This window comes from Lycium ferocissimum, chromosome 4 (assembly GCF_029784015.1).
Source record: "Lycium ferocissimum isolate CSIRO_LF1 chromosome 4, AGI_CSIRO_Lferr_CH_V1, whole genome shotgun sequence".
Classification (NCBI taxonomy): Eukaryota; Viridiplantae; Streptophyta; class Magnoliopsida; order Solanales; family Solanaceae; genus Lycium; species Lycium ferocissimum.
The window spans coordinates 38,760,832-38,780,670 of NC_081345.1; the positions used below are offsets into that span (position 1 = coordinate 38,760,832).

The 19,839-nt window shown below is 34.9% G+C and overlaps 1 protein-coding gene across 2 annotated transcripts; it reads left to right on the plus strand.

The window, feature by feature from the left end:
- The first annotated feature begins 3,443 nt into the window (after nt 1-3,443).
- LOC132052804 (V-type proton ATPase subunit a1-like) lies at nt 3,444-15,890 on the plus strand. Of its 2 annotated transcripts, XM_059444487.1 has the most exons (18): nt 3,446-3,857; nt 5,255-5,299; nt 7,378-7,500; nt 7,639-7,746; nt 8,045-8,158; nt 8,261-8,434; nt 8,840-8,977; nt 9,405-9,512; nt 9,638-9,745; nt 9,822-9,970; nt 10,543-10,696; nt 10,796-10,956; nt 11,828-12,034; nt 12,112-12,295; nt 12,797-12,880; nt 14,642-14,838; nt 14,938-14,997; nt 15,202-15,890. In XM_059444487.1, exons 1-18 carry the CDS (start codon nt 3,717-3,719, stop codon nt 15,404-15,406), a joined length of 2,460 nt encoding a protein of 819 aa, XP_059300470.1. In that variant the 5' UTR covers nt 3,446-3,716; the 3' UTR covers nt 15,407-15,890. The 2 variants fall into 2 exon arrangements, with proteins under 2 accessions (XP_059300471.1, XP_059300470.1); XM_059444488.1 differs by lacking the exon at nt 11,828-12,034 and having other exon boundaries at nt 3,444-3,857.
- The last annotated feature ends 3,949 nt before the right edge of the window (nt 15,891-19,839 follow it).

The window sequence follows — 19,839 nt, forward strand, 5'->3', positions numbered from 1 at the left end:
CCGGCCTATTTCTCCCGAATCTCTCTACTCCATTTCTATCTCAGGCGAATTGTTCCTCCACCATCTCTGTCAAAAGATTTCATGTGTTCTACTTGCAGTGAGATGGCGGAAATCACACTCATTTCTCGTTTTTGCATCAATCTTCTCAAACTTCTTTTTTCACAGATTCTTTTAGTTTTTTCATAGATTTTGATTTCCTTTTAATCTTTGTTGTTGTAATATAATCAATATGATGTTTCTGATTCACTTAATTAATACATAAAGTTGGGTTGTTTTATATTGACGCCCTCATTCATACTCAAACTATAAGTTTTGAAAAAAAGGAGAGGGGTTCTGTTTTTCCGCTGGAAGAAAGTAATGGAACAACTGGAGGACTTTGTTTTCTATGCCGAAACAGACGAAGAGGACATGAGATTGGGGCTTTTTTTATTTGAAAATTTATCCCCTCAATAAATGAAAAGGTTATATGCTTCAAGGTATTTTAGTGAATCAAAAAGTAGGTACCTTGCTGCAGTTGTAGGTTAGCAAAACCATTTCTATATAATATGGGTGGAAAAAATGAATATTAACATGAAATTTACCGGGAGCAAATTGGTACTCTGCTGTTCTTGTTTCATTTTCCCATGCCTTCCAACGACTCATTTAAAATTAATAAAACGCAACTAAAAAATGGGTCAAAATGCAAGAAGCAAATAAAAATAAAGAAGATGGAGAGATTTTCTATGTATTTATTAAGGAAAAATATGAAGTAAATAATTTTTTTTTTTGATAGAAATACCTTAACTCTTCCCAAGCCAATGTGGTAACACAACAGTAGAATATGTGAAAAATAGCTAGCCCAAAACTGAAAATATACATTGATGAACACCATCACAAATGCCACTTTCCCCTGCAAACAATCTAACAAAATAAACTCCCTCTTGGTTTAACTAAAAAAAAAAAATCTAACTTATATTCATTTAAACAACAATGATTTTTTTCACGATACGTGAAACGACTTGTTATTAAAACTTAGATTAAATAAACAACATGTTAGTAAAACTTAGATTAAATAATAAAAAATCTAACTTATATTCACTGAAACAATAATAATCTTTTTCACGATACGTGAAACAACTTGTTATAAAAAAATTCATTATCTTATTTTTTGATGATCATATACACATTTGAATTAGCAGTTTTTTTTTTCTTCCGTTTTGTATGAGTTTAATTGCACTGCTTTTTTTTTTTTTTTTTGTACTTCTAAATTGGAGTTTTGTTGTATTTTTAACTAGGAAATTTTTCCGTGCTTTGCGCAGTAGGAGAAAATGTATTGATTATTGAATTTCTAAATAATTATAATGTGTTCTTGAAATTAGCACAGAGATGAAAAATTATATTGACGATTGAACTTATAAACAATTGTCTTTCTTTATTATAATGTGTTCGTGAAATTATAAATATTTCAAATTCATATATATAATTAAACTTTCATTTGAGTCGGATTTAGTTCACTTTTGAGAATATTTACATATAAGAAATTTCACCACATTTTGTAAGTGAGGTTATTATCACTTACAATACATATGTCTTCGTCTTTTTCTTCAGGCAACACTTACACAGGAAAACACTAAGTGATTTTAGGAGTTGAACCACTCTTCTTCGGCGAAATCCACCTACATATTCCAATCGATTTTTATAATTTTGCAAAATTACATGACCGAATAATATTTGTACCATTAGTTGAACTATTCAATCTCGACTTGTTTTTTCAACTATTTTTTCAAAAGCAACTATTTTGAAATACTCAAAAGCAAGATGTATGCATATTCAAGAACCAATTTATAAGTCTACAAAGCAAATTTAGTCATCTAAGCAACAATAAGAAATATTAGATTCATATTATGGAATGTGGATTTTTGAAGCACTTATTCTTTGTTAGTTTGTTTCGGACTTCGGAGGTAATAAACACCAAATTCATATCTGTGTCGCTCTATTTCTTTAGCGCCTCCCCTCTCCCACCATTTAAGTTTCCACTCCAAAAAAGAAAAAATCATTGGAGCTACAAATACGTAATTATTATACGCTCAGGAGCTCATCAAAATGATTTTTTTTCTTCGTCTTCATACTTAATTCTGTCTTTTTTTTTTCCTTTTTTTTTATGTGTGTGTGTGTGAGTTTGTAGAGTTATTTCCAATTTATACTATTGAGTGATGGAAAAGTAAAAAATAGAATAACTATAAGAGAATATAGATACTATTATCAAATTAGGCATCACTCTTTAAATCTTCAAGCAAAGCAGCGTCCATTGAAATTGCTAAAGAGGCATACATGTATAGATGCCTTTTTAGATGACGTCGACCCTTCCAAATTTCGCATAGTGTTAAACTACTACAATAAACTCGTAGCTAAACCTAGGAATCAAGATGAATAAAATAAGTTGATGTTACAGCCCTCAATTTTCTATAACCCCACCTTTTGCCTTCCTTCCATTATCTTATTTTCGTTGATCAACTAATTACTATCGTTGTATGATAGAGAATAATTAACAAAGTCAACAAAAGAAAAGAGAGGGTGCAAAATAGGTCGAAAAGTATTACAAGTTGCAATTATTGTCATATATAATATAACGAAAAAATACATCTCAAAAAATATTTAAAGTTCATATAACTTGACTCTCGAAAAGCGAAACATGAGAATTATTTTAGGACAGAGAAACATAGAATGTTCAGCGAAAGAACATAAAACACTTGATACATAGGAAAAGGCTTGTTCTAATGACAAATTTGAAGATTCAGTAAATAGAAAGGTTCTGGTTAATAAGTATACCTGGGATTGTATCTTTGGAAATTACCTCATTATATATGATAGGAAGAACAACTTCAACTCTTCATTTTCAATAACCTTATCAAAAAAATAAAAAAAATAAAAATAAACGGAAAACATGTTAGAGCATGCAAATTAGAGTAAGTACAAAGAATCACTTCCAATTTATATATAGTGCAAAGAATATTAAGAGGCATAATTAAGGATTAATTATCAGTGCAATTGTAAGGGATTAATACACGTAAAAAACTGTTAGAAATATAGTGATTAATTAGGGAAAACTGTTATGGAATGTGAAATATATAACATAATTGCTATTTAATATGGAGTCTTTATTATGATGGCAGATGGAATATTGATTATTTTATTTGATAAATTGAGTTAATTAAATAAGAAATGTCAAAAAAATGAGATAAAAGATAAATACCAATGGAGGCCTAAGAGAGGTGTCACATCACGTTTTTTATTCATAGATTTATATTATATATAGATTTAAATTTTTGCGGTGATTACACTTGGCAGCCTAACAGTCTTTTGTCTGTGCTATTCTATATAGATAGATTTTTTTTTTCTTTCCCAGAACTAGTTTTTTCTTGTTCAAATTTACTCAGACCTTAGCAATAGAGCATAGAAGTCAGCGTTCATTTTTTTTTTCCTTCAAAAAAGTCAGCGTGTAGTAGAATTTAATGCGAGTACCTTTTATCTTTATCCCAATGAAAAGAAAAGTAAAAAAAAGTGCGAAAAATGCTCGATGCCGACCGAATTCATTCCCCATGGCAGTTACCTTTGCCCACTCTTAACGAAATCACGCAAATTAAACTAAAACTCCCACTAATAGTCGCGCTAGAGAGTCCCTTTTGTCAGAGAGCAGATCTAAGAAATATAGATCTTCTCTCTGTCTGTTGTTAAAAATGGAGTACATAGATAATATGCCGTCCATGGATCTGATGCGCTCTGAGAAGATGACTTTCGTTCAACTTATTATTCCTGCTGAGTCTGCTCATCGCGCTGTTACTTATCTTGGCCAACTCGGACTTCTTCAATTCCGTGATGTACTCATTTCTCTCTATCTGAATTTCATTTTTTTTTTTTTGAAGGATTTCGATATTCGTGATTGTGTGATTTTTGAGATGTCAATATATGTACGTGATTAATTGGTCTGATTTTGACTCGAATAGATTAGGCTTCGAGACTGATTTCGGTTATGGTGGATGCAATGTAACAGGAGAGTGTTGTTTTTCTACTAAGTAACATTAATTCACGACTGATATTGTGGCTGTATGAATTTGAGATGTCACTATTAATTGGCTTGGTTTTGACTTGAATACTTAAAGGCGCCTAGCTTAGAATGAAAGTCCCACATCGACAAAATACAAGAGAGAGGCTGGGTATATAAGTAAGCATGGCTTACCTCCTAGTGACGTGTTTTAATGCCGCATGGGTGCAGGCCCAAAGCGAACAATATCATTAGTGGGCTGGGCTGTTACGGGCTTCGAGAGTGATTTCGGTTATGGTAGATGCTTGTTACTGGAAATTGTTGTTTTTAACAAAGTAACTATTCTCTAGTTTTATTTTCGAAGTTTGATTGTTGATTCGTGATTGTATATTGTGGTTGAATGATTTTGAGATGTCACGGTAGTTACGTGATCAATTGGCGTGATTTTGACTCGAAAACTTAGGCTTCCAGAGTGATTTCAGTTATGGTAGATGGCAATGTAACAGGAAAGTGTTGCTTTTTAAGTAAGTAACGATTCTCTAGTTTTATTAGTCTATGTTGTGAAGGATTTCGAAGTTTGATTGTTGATTGACGATTGATGTTGTGGATGTATGAATTTGAGATGCCACTATATGTACGTGATTAATTGACGTGATTTTGACTCGAAAACTTAGGGTTCGAGAGTGATTTCGGTTATGTAGAATGCAATGTAACAGGAAGTGTTTTTTTTAACTAAGAAATGGTTCTCTAGTTTAATTAGTCTATGTCGTGAAGGACATAGTAAGTGCTTGTTCTTCAAGTGCCAAAGCGTACCTAATTTGAGGGGACCTTAATTTCATTCTCTTAATATTGTTGTTCTAATAATCCAATGTACTATTTGTGCAAATTGAGGTGAGGTTTCAAAGGCATCAATTTACCGCGCTGATTCTTTCTTTTGGGTTGGGGTAAGGCCGGAATTAACTAGCGTGTTCTTGAAGACGAGATGCAGTCAATTTTTTCATGATTATAAATTGTTGTCACTTTCAATAATTTGAATGTTACTGATAACTAGTTTTCTTTCCATCAAGGGGTGTGGAAAACTTTTAAGTGTTATTATCTTTTTTTTATTACCATCTCAAAAACAAGTTGTTTTTATCTTTTTATGATCATACTATCCTGACTTTTATCTCCATTTAACCTGCTTTATTTTCATTATTCAGCAAATATACTGACTACCTAGCTTCTTTTGCTCAGCTAAATGCCGAAAAGAGTCCTTTTCAGAGAACATTTGTAAACCAGGTACTTAGAATTTCTGTGAATACAGCACATTCATCTTCAAAATTCTACATGTTTGTTACTGAAGTGGAATTGGCACTGTAATTAGCTTAGACTTTTGACAAATTTTAATGTGCTTGTATTGTTAACAAACCATTATCATTGCTAACTTTTGCTGGAAATGTGCTCTCTGATAGCAAATGAAAGCTAGTTGCTCTAGAATTAGGTTGCTCTGGTGCAAGAGCATTTTACTTCCAAGTTCCAACCAAGAGGTTGGAATCTAATTTTCACAAGGGCGTCAATTGGGAAAATGGCCACTGCTGACTCCTAAGTTTTGGGTGGGTGGGTTACCATATCAAGAAGAAAGAGAAAACGAAAGGCCGAAAGCTAGTTGCTGTAGTCAAGATAAGTATTCTTATCCAGGTTTATTACCTAATAGAATTGTAAGATTATGTATTGGATTGTTATTGAAACTCTTAGGACTAAATAGTTACTAACAAGCTCCTGCTGCGCTTTCTCCATCAGATTGGTCTTGATTTTTTAATAAATGCCTCCCCATTCTTTGTAAATAAGATAGATGTGCACATTTGGTGATATCTTCAATCATACTTTAAAGTAAATGTCAAATGAGTGAAACTTCTGATCTGCTGAAACTTCTTTGAAATAGAGAAGAGAGCAAGACTTTCTGTGTGTTCTCATCTTTTAAGTTGGACTAATATCTATACTTATATATAAAGTTTCAACACACTAAGTTGTCCTTAAGGTCTTAAAACATTTTTGCGCGCATGTTCCTACTGCTTATTTCAATACCCGATGGCTAATATGAAGCTTACAATATAAGATGATTTCGGTTATTGTCTTGACCTCTTCTATATAATCCAATTCACTCTTCTATTTTAAGCCTATTATTATATTATTGTTATTATTATTATTATTATTATTGATAATTTAAGGTAAATTTCATTAAAAGAGTAGCAAGAAGGTACTGCAAAATACAGTCACAAAAGCAACAGTACAGTTTCATCCTTAGCATATTCAGGATTGAAAGTATTGCGACATGTTTTCAATCATGCTGTTCCTACACCAAAAATACCAATTTTGCAGACATCTATTTTTAATAACAGAAATATGGCTCCTGTGGCCTTCAAAGCATCGCTTATTCCTCCCTAACCAGATAGTCCATATGATGCAATAGAGGGATGGTATTTCAGATATTTGTTTCAGTCTTCTTCTTACTCTCTGACTTGCCAGCACCCCAACAGACTTCTAATACTTTGGGTATCCGTATCACCCTGTTTGCCTGTAATGAGAAAAAGATGACTGGAAGAGTCTTGAGCTTCTTCACAAAAAATGCATCTGCTACATAGAGCTATTCCTCCTCTAGATGGAATCCTGGGTTAAGCAAGCATCCAAAGCAGAAACCTATCCAAAGCAAGCAACTAATGATGGTGCTTAAAACCATGAATTCCCTATGACCTGCTTGTTTCTGCAGAAGGCTATAGCAGCTTTTAATGGAAAATTTCTTATCTTTATCGGCAGTCCATGTCTGAGATTTTTTTCTGCTCACGTCTAGTATTACAGGTTCCAACTAATACAGTAGGTGACTAATATCTTCTATTTTTATTGCGTTTTTCCTATAAAATATCTTCTATTATTATCTCATTTTTATTTTTGCTAGAAACTATAATTAAAATTACTTATACACCTTTGAATTATATCTATGTTCAACAAATTTAAACAATAAATGAATTTATTATTGAAACAATCATGGCATGTCAAGGATATCTAGTGTGAAGATACTAGTCAAGTAGTCAGTAATGAAAAAATCGTATTGATGATGAAGTTCTATCCCAAAATTCAGAATTCGACTGATAGACTTTCCTATTAGATGTCCTCTTTGTTGAAGACTTCTAGTTTCCAGAGCACTGTTATACCTTTGAAGAGACGATTGCTACCTTGTACTAAAATTTTAGTTCATAATTTTGTGAAATTAAGTCAAACTGCTTAGAACTGGTGTTTCCCGCCTTTATTGGACCTAGAGATGAGTACATATTGATTTGTCTTATATGTTAATAAATACTATTTTGTTGATCGGTTTGTAGGTAAAAAGATGCGTGGAGATGTCAAGAAAACTGCGATATTTCAAAGATCAGATACACAAAGCCGGTCTATTGCTGCCTCCTCTTCCTGCTTCCCAACCTGATATCGAATTAGAAGAAATAGAGGTCTCTTTCTCTAGCTGTTTTGATTTATTTGCTGATAAATGAACTCTCCTCTGTTTTCTTCTTCAATTATGCATTTATTCAAAAGTTTTCCAATTCAACAAAAGCTCATATGGACAATGTGGGTCTTCTGAATTTCAGATACAACTTGCAGAGCATGAACATGAGTTGATTGAAATGAATGCCAATAGTGAGAAATTGCGGCAGTCATATAATGAGCTGCTAGAGTTTAAGATGGTATTGCAGAAGGTACATTTCTACCTTGATTTCTGGCAATATTATTAATGTGCAAGTGTTCCATGTAAAAAATGGATTTTCTGAGTTTTGCCTTGTTGTTATTATCACTGAACATGCTTACCTGGGTGCGTACCTATCATATTCTCTTCCAAGTTTGAACTTGTGAACTGAAATTCGAAGCTTCTTAGATAACTTTTTTAGCAGAATTACCTGAAGGACCAAAGTTAATTTTTTTTTTTTGGGTTTGCAATGTAATTGGTTCCATTCAGGGATACTTATTCTTTTGGTCATTATCACTGTACAATTCCAGGCTAGTGGCTTCCTTGTTTCAAGCAGTAGTCATACAACTGATCGGGAAATAGAATTGGATGAAAATGTATACTCGAATGATAACCATGCAGATACAGTATCATTACTTGAGCAGGTAACTGACAAATAAAAGCTATTCTTGTAGAGTATCTACATTCATTAATTAGATGATTAAGTTTCTTAAAAAAAGTTCAGCAAAGTTATTTTCAATCTTCAGGAGATGCGTTCAGAACTGTCAAATCAGTCTGGAGTGAGATTTATTAGTGGCATTATCTGCAAGTCCAAGGTTCTTCAATTTGAAAGAATGCTATTTCGTGCTACAAGGGGTAATATGCTTTTCAATCAGGCAGTTGCTGATGAAGAAATACTGGATCCTTCGTCAAACGAAATGGTAATCCTCTTTCTTTAAAACTTCTCATATAATTGATCCCACACGTGATGTTCTGATTGGGGACATTTTCACTGCCATCTTTCTAAACCTGGGTCAGCACAAAAGGAACTAGTTCATTGAGAAAACTTCCAAATAAAGGAAAAAGCTAAATGCGTAAGATTTACTCACAAGTCATGAATAAATAAGGAAAGAGTAGAAGCATTTCTCCCCATTTGAAATGACCAAGCTCTAACTTCCTCCCAGTATGCAATGTGGTTTCTTCAATGATTTTTATGTTTTTTTTTTTTTTTTTTTAATTGTTATTATTAATAATTTTTTTTTTTTTTAAATTTGTTGGCTCCTTGCTGAAAGGAACGTCTGATTATAAAGTTCATCTTATGGTTAACATATATTTTGCTTCTGCAGGTTGAGAAGATAGTCTTTGTAGTATTCTTTTCAGGTGAGCAGGCGAGAACAAAAATACTGAAAATTTGTGAGGCATTTGGTGCAAATTGCTATCCTGTTCCTGAAGACACGACAAAGAGGAGGCAGATTACTCAAGAAGTATGTCTCTAGTGGAAAGGAGTTTCATCGGCATTACAATTGAACTTTTTTGTGTACTAATTATCACTGCATAATTTGTTGAAATATTGTTAGCAGGAAATCAATAACTTTATGGTATTTCTGCCTAGTAAGCAAGCTGAGTTTTAGGTGCCTTCATTTTATGTGTCGATTGACGTTCAACATCATAATATATACATAGAAAAAGGGCCAATGTTCTGTTTTCCCCTTATTGGCACTCTTGCTATGTCTGATTGCCCTCACATTTATTCCACAATCACCTTAGCCTGATGTGCCGCATTTGCCACTTCAATGAGTCTTAACCCTAAATCTGCTTAGGCATACTGTGATATAGTATTTTGTTTGTGATCTTTCATTTTCGAGTGCTCTAAAGTAAGATATCTGGATGAGATAAACTTCTTGATTGTAGGTTTTGTCTCGGCTATCTGAATTAGAGACCACCCTGCATGCTGGACTGCACCATAGAGATAAGGCTTTGACCTCCATCGGATACCACCTTGCAAAATGGATAAACATGGTAAGAGACTAAGAGTGAACATAATAGTTGTAGTTATTGCTTTATACTACAGTTTATTATTGTTAGGTGGGAGCAAGTGTCTTGTGGTCTTCAAATGAATTAATTGCTCCAATTCCATTTTCTAGGTTAAAACACAAAAGGCTGTGTATGACACATTAAATATGCTGAATTTTGATGTTACAAAGAAGTGTCTAGTGGGTGAGGGCTGGTGTCCAATTTTTGCAAAGACCAAGGTAAATTTCTCTTTTATTTCTTTAGTTCTTTTTGTAGCAGTTAAATATACCAAGTAATGACTCATGAAAATTTTAGATACAAGAGGCTTTGCAACGTGCAACATTTGATAGCAGTTCACAAGTGGGCATTATATTTCATGTGATGGATGCCGTGGAGTCACCTCCAACATACTTTAGGACAAACCGTTTCACAAATGCATTTCAAGAAATTGTTGACGCGTATGGGTAAGTTAAACATGCAGTAGTATTTTGTTATGTGAAGAAAATGATGTAGGCATAATTTAGTCTTGTCTTGATTTAGGGGGATAAAATGTTTTTTGACAGCCTTTTCTTTTCCATCATTTTCGCTGATTCTACTGATACGAGCATGTCCATTTGAAATTGCTTCAACACAATCCAAGTTGGTCTCTTATGGAGATGTAAAGGGGTGATACTGTTAATGTCATGATACGAAATAGGCATTTTTTTTGAAGTTTCTTTTAGATGGTACAGTAACATTATTTTGAATTTGCTGTTTCATTTTACGCGTTCACCCATTTTCGCAGTAACACCTTTACTTATTACAAAAATGTTCTTCATATGCCTGAAGAGGCAAAATAAAACCTAATCAAAAGAGAGTCTACTTTTCAACATAAGGCATGCCGTGGTTTTGGTCTTTCTTTAACAATGCTTTAGCTCTTCAGATAAATTTCAATTTCATTTGTTTCTCAAAAGAATATCTGAATATGAATATCCATGTGATGTGCACTTATGCTGGTCCAAACAGAAGGCACTTATAGTGCTGTTTTTCTTGGCAGTGTTGCCAAATACGAGGAGGCAAATCCAGCTGTTTATACCATTGTCACATTTCCTTTCCTTTTTGCTGTGATGTTTGGGGACTGGGGTCATGGGATCTGCTTGCTCTTGGGAGCATTAGTTCTTATCGCAAGGGAAAGCAAACTTAGCTCTCAGGTTAGTACTCCTATTGATTTAATCTTCTTCTTTGGAGGGTTGAATAAAAGCAATCATATAATTATATATTTCTTTCGTGAATCAACTTTTTCCTGACAGAAACTAGGCAGCTTCATGGAGATGCTCTTTGGTGGTCGCTATGTACTCCTGTTGATGTCAATATTTTCAATTTACTGTGGCTTGATATATAATGAATTCTTCTCAGTTCCCTTTCACATATTTGGTGACTCAGCGTACAAATGCCGAGATGCTACATGCAGGTATTGAATAATGACCATGCTACAATTTCTAGATAGAAACAGACTAAAATTTCTGATTACGAGGAAAAATGTCTTTCTATTATTTTTCAGTTTTTTTCCTGTGTGGTTTGCGAGCTATTGCACAGGAGCTGGGTTTACCCTGTGCGCACCCAAAGGGTAGCGGCTGCGGGTTCCCATGTCATCAAAAAAAATTGTTTTTCAGTTTTGGAATAGAACTAAATGCTGATTGTAAGAGTGAAACTATGGCTGCTTTGTTGCATTTTGAATCATGTTATCCTTCATGAATGAGAAATTGCATTTGCTGTTTCTCTTTTAGTAAGCTTTAGGGTTGGATGGTGTTTATTTTCCTTTTCTGCGCAGACTTTTATCTGTGTGTTGGTTGTTATGGTTGCAGTATCATACCACTTTACCGGTTATCTTAAAACCCTCGACAACTTCTAGGTATTTTACAATCATTGTTTATCAGGTATTGGTGCTGCAATTGTTGGCAATGTGGTATATTCTTTGTCTGGTTGCTTTTATAATTATGTACAACTTCTGGTGAAGTTGGCTAATTTCTTTTACGTTTTATATTTTACTTAAGTAGCAACGTTCCTATGCTCTCAAACACTAGATAGTGTAGCTATGCTAATTAATAGGTAATAATTATCTTCTCTCTATTTCATGAACAATGTAAGAGACTCTTGGAATAATGTTTATGGTGGTCTGGGTTTCTCTTAATTATTTTTGCATTTGCGCTTTTGCTCTTGCCTCCCTATCTCTGAGTGCATGTTGATCATGAATGAGGATCTATAGCACACTTTCTAGGTACCTATTTTATTCTCTTGTATTTTCTTACAACTATCTTGACATTACTGTGTGTACATTACAGTAATGCACAAACAGTTGGTTTAATAAAATACAAGGATCCATATCCATTTGGCGTGGACCCAAGCTGGAGAGGCAGCCGCTCAGAGCTTCCTTTCTTGAATTCTCTGAAGATGAAGATGTCTATTTTGTTGGGTGTGGCCCAGATGAATCTCGGAATTATTATAAGTTATTTCAATGCACGTTTCTTCAGCAGCTCACTTGATATTAAGTGTGTAATCATTTCTCCTCTCTTTTTTCATGGTTTGCCTATATGTAGTTATTTATTCTGTGATTGATTGTTGTCAGGTATCAGTTCGTTCCACAAATTATCTTTCTCAACAGCCTCTTTGGATACCTTTCTATTCTCATTGTTGTCAAATGGTGCACTGGTTCTCAGGCAGATCTATATCATGTTATGATTTATATGTTCTTAAGTCCTTTTGAAGCTCTTGGTGAGAATAGGTTGTTCTGGGGCCAGAGTGTGCTTCAGGTATGAGGTACCCTTCTATTTCTGGAACATGTGCTCTTAGAGGTTGTTTGGTTCTTAAATCATTAAACGGGGTAAGGTAGAATTGTACTACCACTAACTTATAATGAGAATATTGTCATGGATTATAAATGGGGTTTTAATACTTGCATCCCACGTTTGGGATTTTTTGAGGGATGAGGGGTCTAAATTGTCTAAATAAAAATGCCTTTGCATAATTCTGATAAATAAATGACTAGTTCAATGTATATGTATGTATGTATGTATGTGTTGTGTATGCACTAAAGATATGTATGTATGTATGTATATATGTATGTATGTGTTGTGTATACATTAAAGGCGCGATATGCAACTAATAGAAAGAACAAGTAACAAATAAAGAAATATGAATGACAAAAGCATTAATGAAGTTTTGTTTCTCCTTTTTCCGACATACAATTTGGTACCAAACAACCCCTAAGAATATATCTACTTTATTTTACCTGTTAACAATTACTGTTGCAGGTAATATTGCTGCTTTTGGCACTCGTTGCTGTTCCATGGATGCTCTTCCCAAAACCATTTATTTTGAAGAGACTTCACATGGAGGTACTATGTCTGTTTCCTTTTGCTTTCTCATCTTTCTTAATGATGATTAATATTGTGTTGACTTTTATCATTCAGAGAAAGGATGAAAGTAGTGGAACCCCTGAACTCTTTCTGAAAATAACTTCTGTTTTCTCTTACGAGACATTTTAGTGGCATAGAATGGAGAAACCTTTTAAAAAAAACTTCTAATTTTTTTTTTTTTTTTTTGGAGAGGGAGGGGTCCTGTTGGGATGCCATAAAATCTAGTAATAGTCAAGGAGGCTCTTATTGAATATCTTACTTTATTGAAGATATACTTGTCCTCTTTTTTAAGTATGACTTCACTCTTGATTGTTGCTATAATGAACTTCTAAATCTATCTTTCAATGATTGTCGGGTTAAATTATTTAGCCTTCAAATTTGGAGAGTATAGTTTTCATCTAAAAATGGTGGTAAAAAAGGAATGACCAAAAATGTAAGTTTGATGTACTTGTGGAGGTACTAATGCTTTCAGTTGTTAAGTAATATCTGCGAAGAGATATTAGGCTTTCTAAAATGGAGGTTTGTGTCATTGAGCTTCTTATGTCCTAAGATGAAGTTACTTAATGGGAAGTTTCAGCATGGAATGTGTGCTGTAGGTAGGGTGATTACGTTACTAGAGCTACTTGTGCCTTTAGGTGACTGCCTGAGATTGCAATCTCTGTTCCAAATGTTTTGTTCTCTTCCTTTGTTCGGAATTGTGAGAAAAGGTGCGATACCTAACTCCTTGTTATTCAGGAAATCCTTTTCTAGCATACCTTCTAGGATCCTCCTTCCCTGTTTTCACTCTGGCAATTCCATTGTCAGACTTTATTTTTTTTGATGAAGTGTCAAAAAAATTAAAAGAAAAAATGCAAAGTCTGACTGGCATGTCTTTAATTTTTGATGCATTTTTTCTTTTAATTTTTACTATGTTTTAACCAGATTAGGGTAGAAGAGGTAGGGGAAGGCCGAAGAAGTATTGGGGAGAGGTGATTAGACAGGACATGGCGCAGTTATAACTTACCGAGGACATGACCTTAGATAGGAGGGTATGGAGGACTTAGATTAGGGTAGAAGGCTAGTAGACAATATCGTTTATCGTTTCATATTAGTAGTCGCATTATCGCGATATAAGTTCTTGTGCTTTGATTTCTGCTACTATCTGTTATTTCCTGTACTTTGATTATCTTATTTTATCTGTGATAGCTACTGCCCCTTGCAAACCGCTTCATCATGGCTTAGTCGCTTTCGGTATTTTCATTTCCATATCGCTTTGAATTTCTTGGCCTTATCTGACCTCTTTTTATGCTTTCTATTGAGCCGAGGGTCTTTCGGAAACAGCCGTCCTACCTTGGTAGGAGTAAGGTCTGCATACACTCTACCCTCCCGTACCCCACGTTGTGGGATTTCACTGGGTGGTTGTTGTTGTTGTATGTTTTAACCAAATATGAGAATACAACGAAGTTTTTATTCAGCCGACATCCCACCTAAAATGAACAGCGAAGGAATTAAACAATTGTCATCTGTTCCCTTATAGAAGTTGTTTAGGTGTCTACTGATGTTACTTGAATTAGCATTATGGTTTTATATTTTGACAGGATCTGAGGGTAGTCTTTTGGGGAGAGGAGAGAGCCTTATGGACTAAATCGTTCTTTATTTACTTTTGTATTTAATTTCTCACAAGTTCATGTACTCCCTATCAATATATAGACTTAGTAGCTTAAAGGCTTGATTTCTCTTCCACCTTTTGATGATTCTCAGAGATTTCAAGGTCGGACATATGGAATACTTGGAACCTCTGAGATGATGAGTATTGATGATGAACCAGACTCTGCCAGGGAGTGCGCTGAAGAGTTTAACTTTAGTGAGGTTTTTGTGCACCAAATGATACACTCTATTGAATTTGTCCTTGGTGCTGTTTCTAACACTGCATCATACCTTCGGCTTTGGGCTTTGAGGTAAATCCACCAATTACTTATTTTTGTTATCAACTTGGTTCATGTATATTTCTTTAAAATTTGCTGTATATATACACACACATTGTTTATTTGGTGCAGTTTGGCTCACTCTGAATTATCTACTGTGTTCTATGAGAAGGTTCTCCTCCTTGCTTGGGGGTAAGTTTTCTTTTGACGTTTAGCTATGTTTTCATTTTGTTTTGACTGGCTGTTCAAGTTTCTCCAGTTTATAGTTATGGTTTTTCGTTCACGAAAAAAGAAGCTAAATATAGCTATGATTTGCTGTAGAAGTTGATTTTGTTCATAATTTACTCTTGGTTTCTCGAAGTTGAATTTATCTAATTATTATCATTCTAAGTTCAGATATGATAACATCATCATACGATTAGTGGGGCTGGCAGTGTTTGCCTTTGCGACAGCTTTTATACTACTCATGATGGAGACTCTTAGTGCATTCCTTCATGCATTGCGTCTTCATTGGGTGGAATTCCAAAACAAGTTTTATCATGGAGATGGTTATAAGTTCAACCCATTCTCCTTTGCCTTATTAGCAGATGATGACGATTAGTACATAGCCTTTCTTTCTCACTTTTTACTTTTGGGGAATTCTGTGGAGAAGAAGAGTTTTTTTATCTAGAGAAGAAGCCTGACAAGAATTTCGGAAGGACCCAATTTTGACTGACTGGTACATTGTACACTCTTTATTTGGATGAAGCAGCTGGATTATGTAGGATAGAATTGTAAAGTTGCAGCACGTAATCTTTTGGTATAGCAGTACGAAAAGGGCTCTGAGGTCGTAGTTAGCTGTTGAGGAAAAGATGTGTAAAGTTTTTCTGATTCATGTAATCTTATCTTGTTCTCCCAAACAGGGATTCAGTCATAGTAATTTGTGAAGAGGGAATGTTTTATACCACGACATCTTCTGAGTTTCACATCTTTTTGTGGAGGAAACTTGCTGATTCTGAAACTATACGTGTACATCTCGCATTCATATCTGAAAGGGGGAGTTCTCCTTCCAGTTTTGTAATAATAAAGCCTTTCTTATCTGAAAACTATACTGTGTCATGCTCCTGACTTGACTCCTGAAATTTCCTCATTGAGATCATCAAAAAGTACTTATCTGAAAACGAAAAAGATCAAGAGTTTTACCGTTATAAGTTGGAGCTTAGTGGAGGTTTGGTTCTCCTATCTTGATTGCCTCACATTTCTGACAAATAACTGAGCTGGATTGAATTTCTCAAAAACTAATGAAACCCATCAATAAGCAATGGGTTCAATAAGTAGTTCTATTATTACATGTAAAAAATATCGCTTTGGTATTCCAAGCAAAGCTTAGGGGATGTTTGATTGCTCGGTAGGAGCTAGGTTATTCATGTATTAAATCTTGCATGAGTAAATCATATTGATAGTATTCTTTTGCTATGTATAAAATTCAACACATCTAAGACGGTGTTTGACTTGCAATTTAGAAACCGGCATAGCTAATACATGAATAAGTTATAAGGAAATTTATGTATTATTGTATGTTGGATAGATTATGGAATACCTAATACATTAATAACTGAATCTTGCATAAAATAATACATATATTTCCTCATAACTAATTCCTACATTACTAATACTTGACCCGATTCAACGCCAAAAAATGGCTTGTCCCTACCATAAAGTATTCATATTTCCTGAAGAAAGCATTTGTTCCTTGATCTCTAAGACATTTCATAAAACTCTATATGGATCCTCAATCACCAATCCTTGCATGAATATGGGTTGTGCTCGAGAGGCTATGAATCGATTGGACCTGCTAATCGAATGAATCGTAACACTCGTAATGATCAAATTTACGAAGATTCCATTAGATTCAGGAAGCTCGTAGCATTGGTCCCAAGACAATTCCCAAACTTAAGAAGCAGGGGCATGCTGCCGCCCCCGATTTGCCTCCGATTACCGAAAGTGAATTCGTTTTCAATTATCCTAAGCCAAGCCGCCTATCTTTCATTGGTTAGGATTAGGGAAAAAAAGCTAGCCGGAAGTAATCTCTTCTTCTCGTGAAAGCTAAAGGCCCCGGTATAGCAGGAGCGTGGCGCGTGCTCTCTCTTATTCTATAGATGCGCTCTCTGGCGGAAGCCATAATTTTTGATGTAGATCGATCAATCCCGCCATGTTCAAGTGATCGCCCCGAGCCGAGCGAGATTGAGATCGCCTTAATGATTGTTCGTAACGGGCCTACCATTTAACGTACGTATGTCATGTAGTTTTTGTTTTTGTACCTTGTCGTCCCGTCAGCCCCTCTCCCACCTTTTCTATCTATCATTAGAAGTGTGTGGCTGGTGGCATACCTCACCGAGCTATCGATGGCAAAGCTATCGCTCGGCTCAACCAACCGTCCGTCCCGGTGCCTTTGCTACCGATTTGACCGCTTCTCATTGTTAATCCGGTTCACCTCGTTCCTCGCCCCGCAGTTAACATGAAGACTCGGTGGTGCACGTGCATGATGTGGCCCTCCATAGCGCTAAAGATCGGTGATGTTGTCATGATAAGTGTGGGAAGTCGATAGTGTACTCGATGATGAAGGACCTATCGACTTGCATTAACTTCCCGTGGCTAGTAGGGGGAACTTTAATGTAATTGCGGATACATTAGAAAAAACTTGGGGGTCGGCCTCCTGACTTCAATGCCTTTATTGAAGTGATGAGCTTGGAAGATATGATTTTCTCGTTTGGATTATTTGATTGGGCTTTCAATGACAGCAAATTAACTTAAAGCAATAACCAAACCGGTCAATTTAAACGCCCCTTAGGGTTTGAACTGGAGGAGAGAACAAGTCGAAACGAGTTATAAAGCTCACAGTGCCAGAAAATAACAAGGAACATGTTTTACTTAAGTGTGTATCTATCAGGCATGTGTGTTGTATGTTATCTTCCAGGGGTGGCTTTAGGGGGAGACTAACGAATTAAAGCCTTTGCTTTAGCACCCCTAAAAGTTTGAGGCCCCAAATTTCTTAATTAATAGTGGATTTTATGATTTTATTTCCGCTTAGATAATATTGAAATTTGTATAGAAAATAAAAAATAAAAAATATTTATAAAAAATCTGTCTATTCTTTATTGTAGAAATATGTTAGAATTTTACATTAAGCTACTCACATTTTCATATTAGTAAATAAAATTTATACAACACCATCTAACAGATCGTATTACAAACAAATGGCTAACATCTTATTAACTTAAATTTATTCTTACTACTATATATACCCAATAATATTACTATGTAAAGTTAAAGAAAAAAAAAAAACACGAAAGGGTCAGATTTGCCCTTGTACCAAATAAGCTATTTGCGCATCGTTATACTTTTTCAACATATTTGCCCTTGTCATCTAACTTTAGAGTCATATTTGCCCTTGTACTAAAAAAAAGGCATATTTATTCTTCATATTTATTCCTACTCCGTTAAATTCTCATTTCGCACTTTAATTTTGTATGTGGCGCCTAGGTGATTTTTGTTCCAATTAAATCTACTCATCCAATCCACTAAAAATTAAAACCCAGCCAGTTTTTTTTTATAAGTTTCAAAGCTTGTTCGTTTATGGTGGATTTCAATACACAACTTTCTTAAACGAACCGGTCGGTTCAAGCTGCCTGGACTGTCGACCTAGACCAAAGGTAATTAGCCCGGTAGGCTGAATTAGAGTCATAATCAGAGTTGGTGTGTTTGAGGCCCATCAGCCGGAACCGGACCTAATTCTGCGTGACCACTAGACGATCCTTTTGACTTGCGGATTGAGAATCGGTGGGGCTGGCCCACCACCAACACCGTATTTTCCCAAGCTCGCTGAAATTCTTTACGTCCCCGCCAGTGTACGGTACGGCATGGGAACCCATTGTGGGTTGACGTTCCTTGAGCTACTGCTCGTGTCGATCTGAGACTATTAACCCGTTGCTTAGTTTTATTGAACCACCCTTGTTAACTTCTCCCGCCCTGTACGCATAATGAAACATAAAATAACAATAACGCAAAATGCAAAAAGAAATATTTCAAAGTGATATTTCAAAATTGTAAAACAACTAAACAAAATAGACACGCAGTACTTGAAGTTTGTTTCTAGTAATAAAAGGAAAAGAAAACATACCCCGTTTAGTATAACATATTAGCATATGCTGTGCATACCAACAGATCTCATGAAATCATCGGATCACTGTGAACCCTTTGGATTAAATGTGTTGCCATACAGAAGTTTGCATAGAACATTCTAGCGTTTGTAGGATAAAGAAAAAAAAGAAAAAAATATCTCGGTAGGTTGTAGAGTAGTAGCTGTTTCATTAACTTAAGATTTTCAAACATATGATATTGAAAAACTTGGCATTAAAGAGCGAACCAGTGACATTTCATTGCGTAAAATATCATCCACATTGAATCTTGAAACCCTGCATGGTCCAATTATCAATATTTAACTAAGAAAAACACTTGGTAGAGTAGAGACATATATTAGCTTTATCAGAAAAGGAAATTGACAATTGCAGTTAGAGAGGCATTGCAAATTGCGGTTCACAAAGGATGGAGGAAAGTGCATATTCTATCGGATGCAATGAAATTGGTAATGACAATTCGTGATCGGTCAAAGCACCTTAGCCTCGTGCAAAACGTATGTGAATATATCAAAAAGCCTCGTGAGACCCTAGATGTAGCTCGATTTTCTTTTATCAGAAGAAACAAAAATAGGTGTAGTCACCGTCTTGCTAGTTTTTCAAAGACTTTAGTCGATGCAGTTTCTTGGGATGAACAATTTTCTATATGGCTTGTACATGAAACTCGTGACTCTTTTGTTGTGCTATCAAATGAATGAAAAGATCAGTCTTTTGATGAAAAAAAAAAAAGAAAGAAAAAGAAATTGATAAGGGTTTTTTCTCCCCTTCAAATTTCAACTAATTCAAGCTATAATCTTGTTAGAAAAATAAATTATTCCCCGGGTTTGGAGTTTGAAAGGTCAACCATTTAATTTTTCTT

Bases quoted from the DNA above. Each gene is read 5' to 3' on its own strand.
- LOC132052804 (XM_059444487.1), top strand. From the start codon at position 3,717: ATGGAGTACATAGATAATATGCCGTCCATGGATCTGATGCGCTCTGAG. The intron at 3,858-5,254 runs GTACTCATTTCT...TCTTTTGCTCAG, and splicing joins GACTTCTTCAATTCCGTGAT to CTAAATGCCGAAAAGAGTCC. The intron at 9,746-9,821 runs GTAAATTTCTCT...TGAAAATTTTAG, and splicing joins CAATTTTTGCAAAGACCAAG to ATACAAGAGGCTTTGCAACG.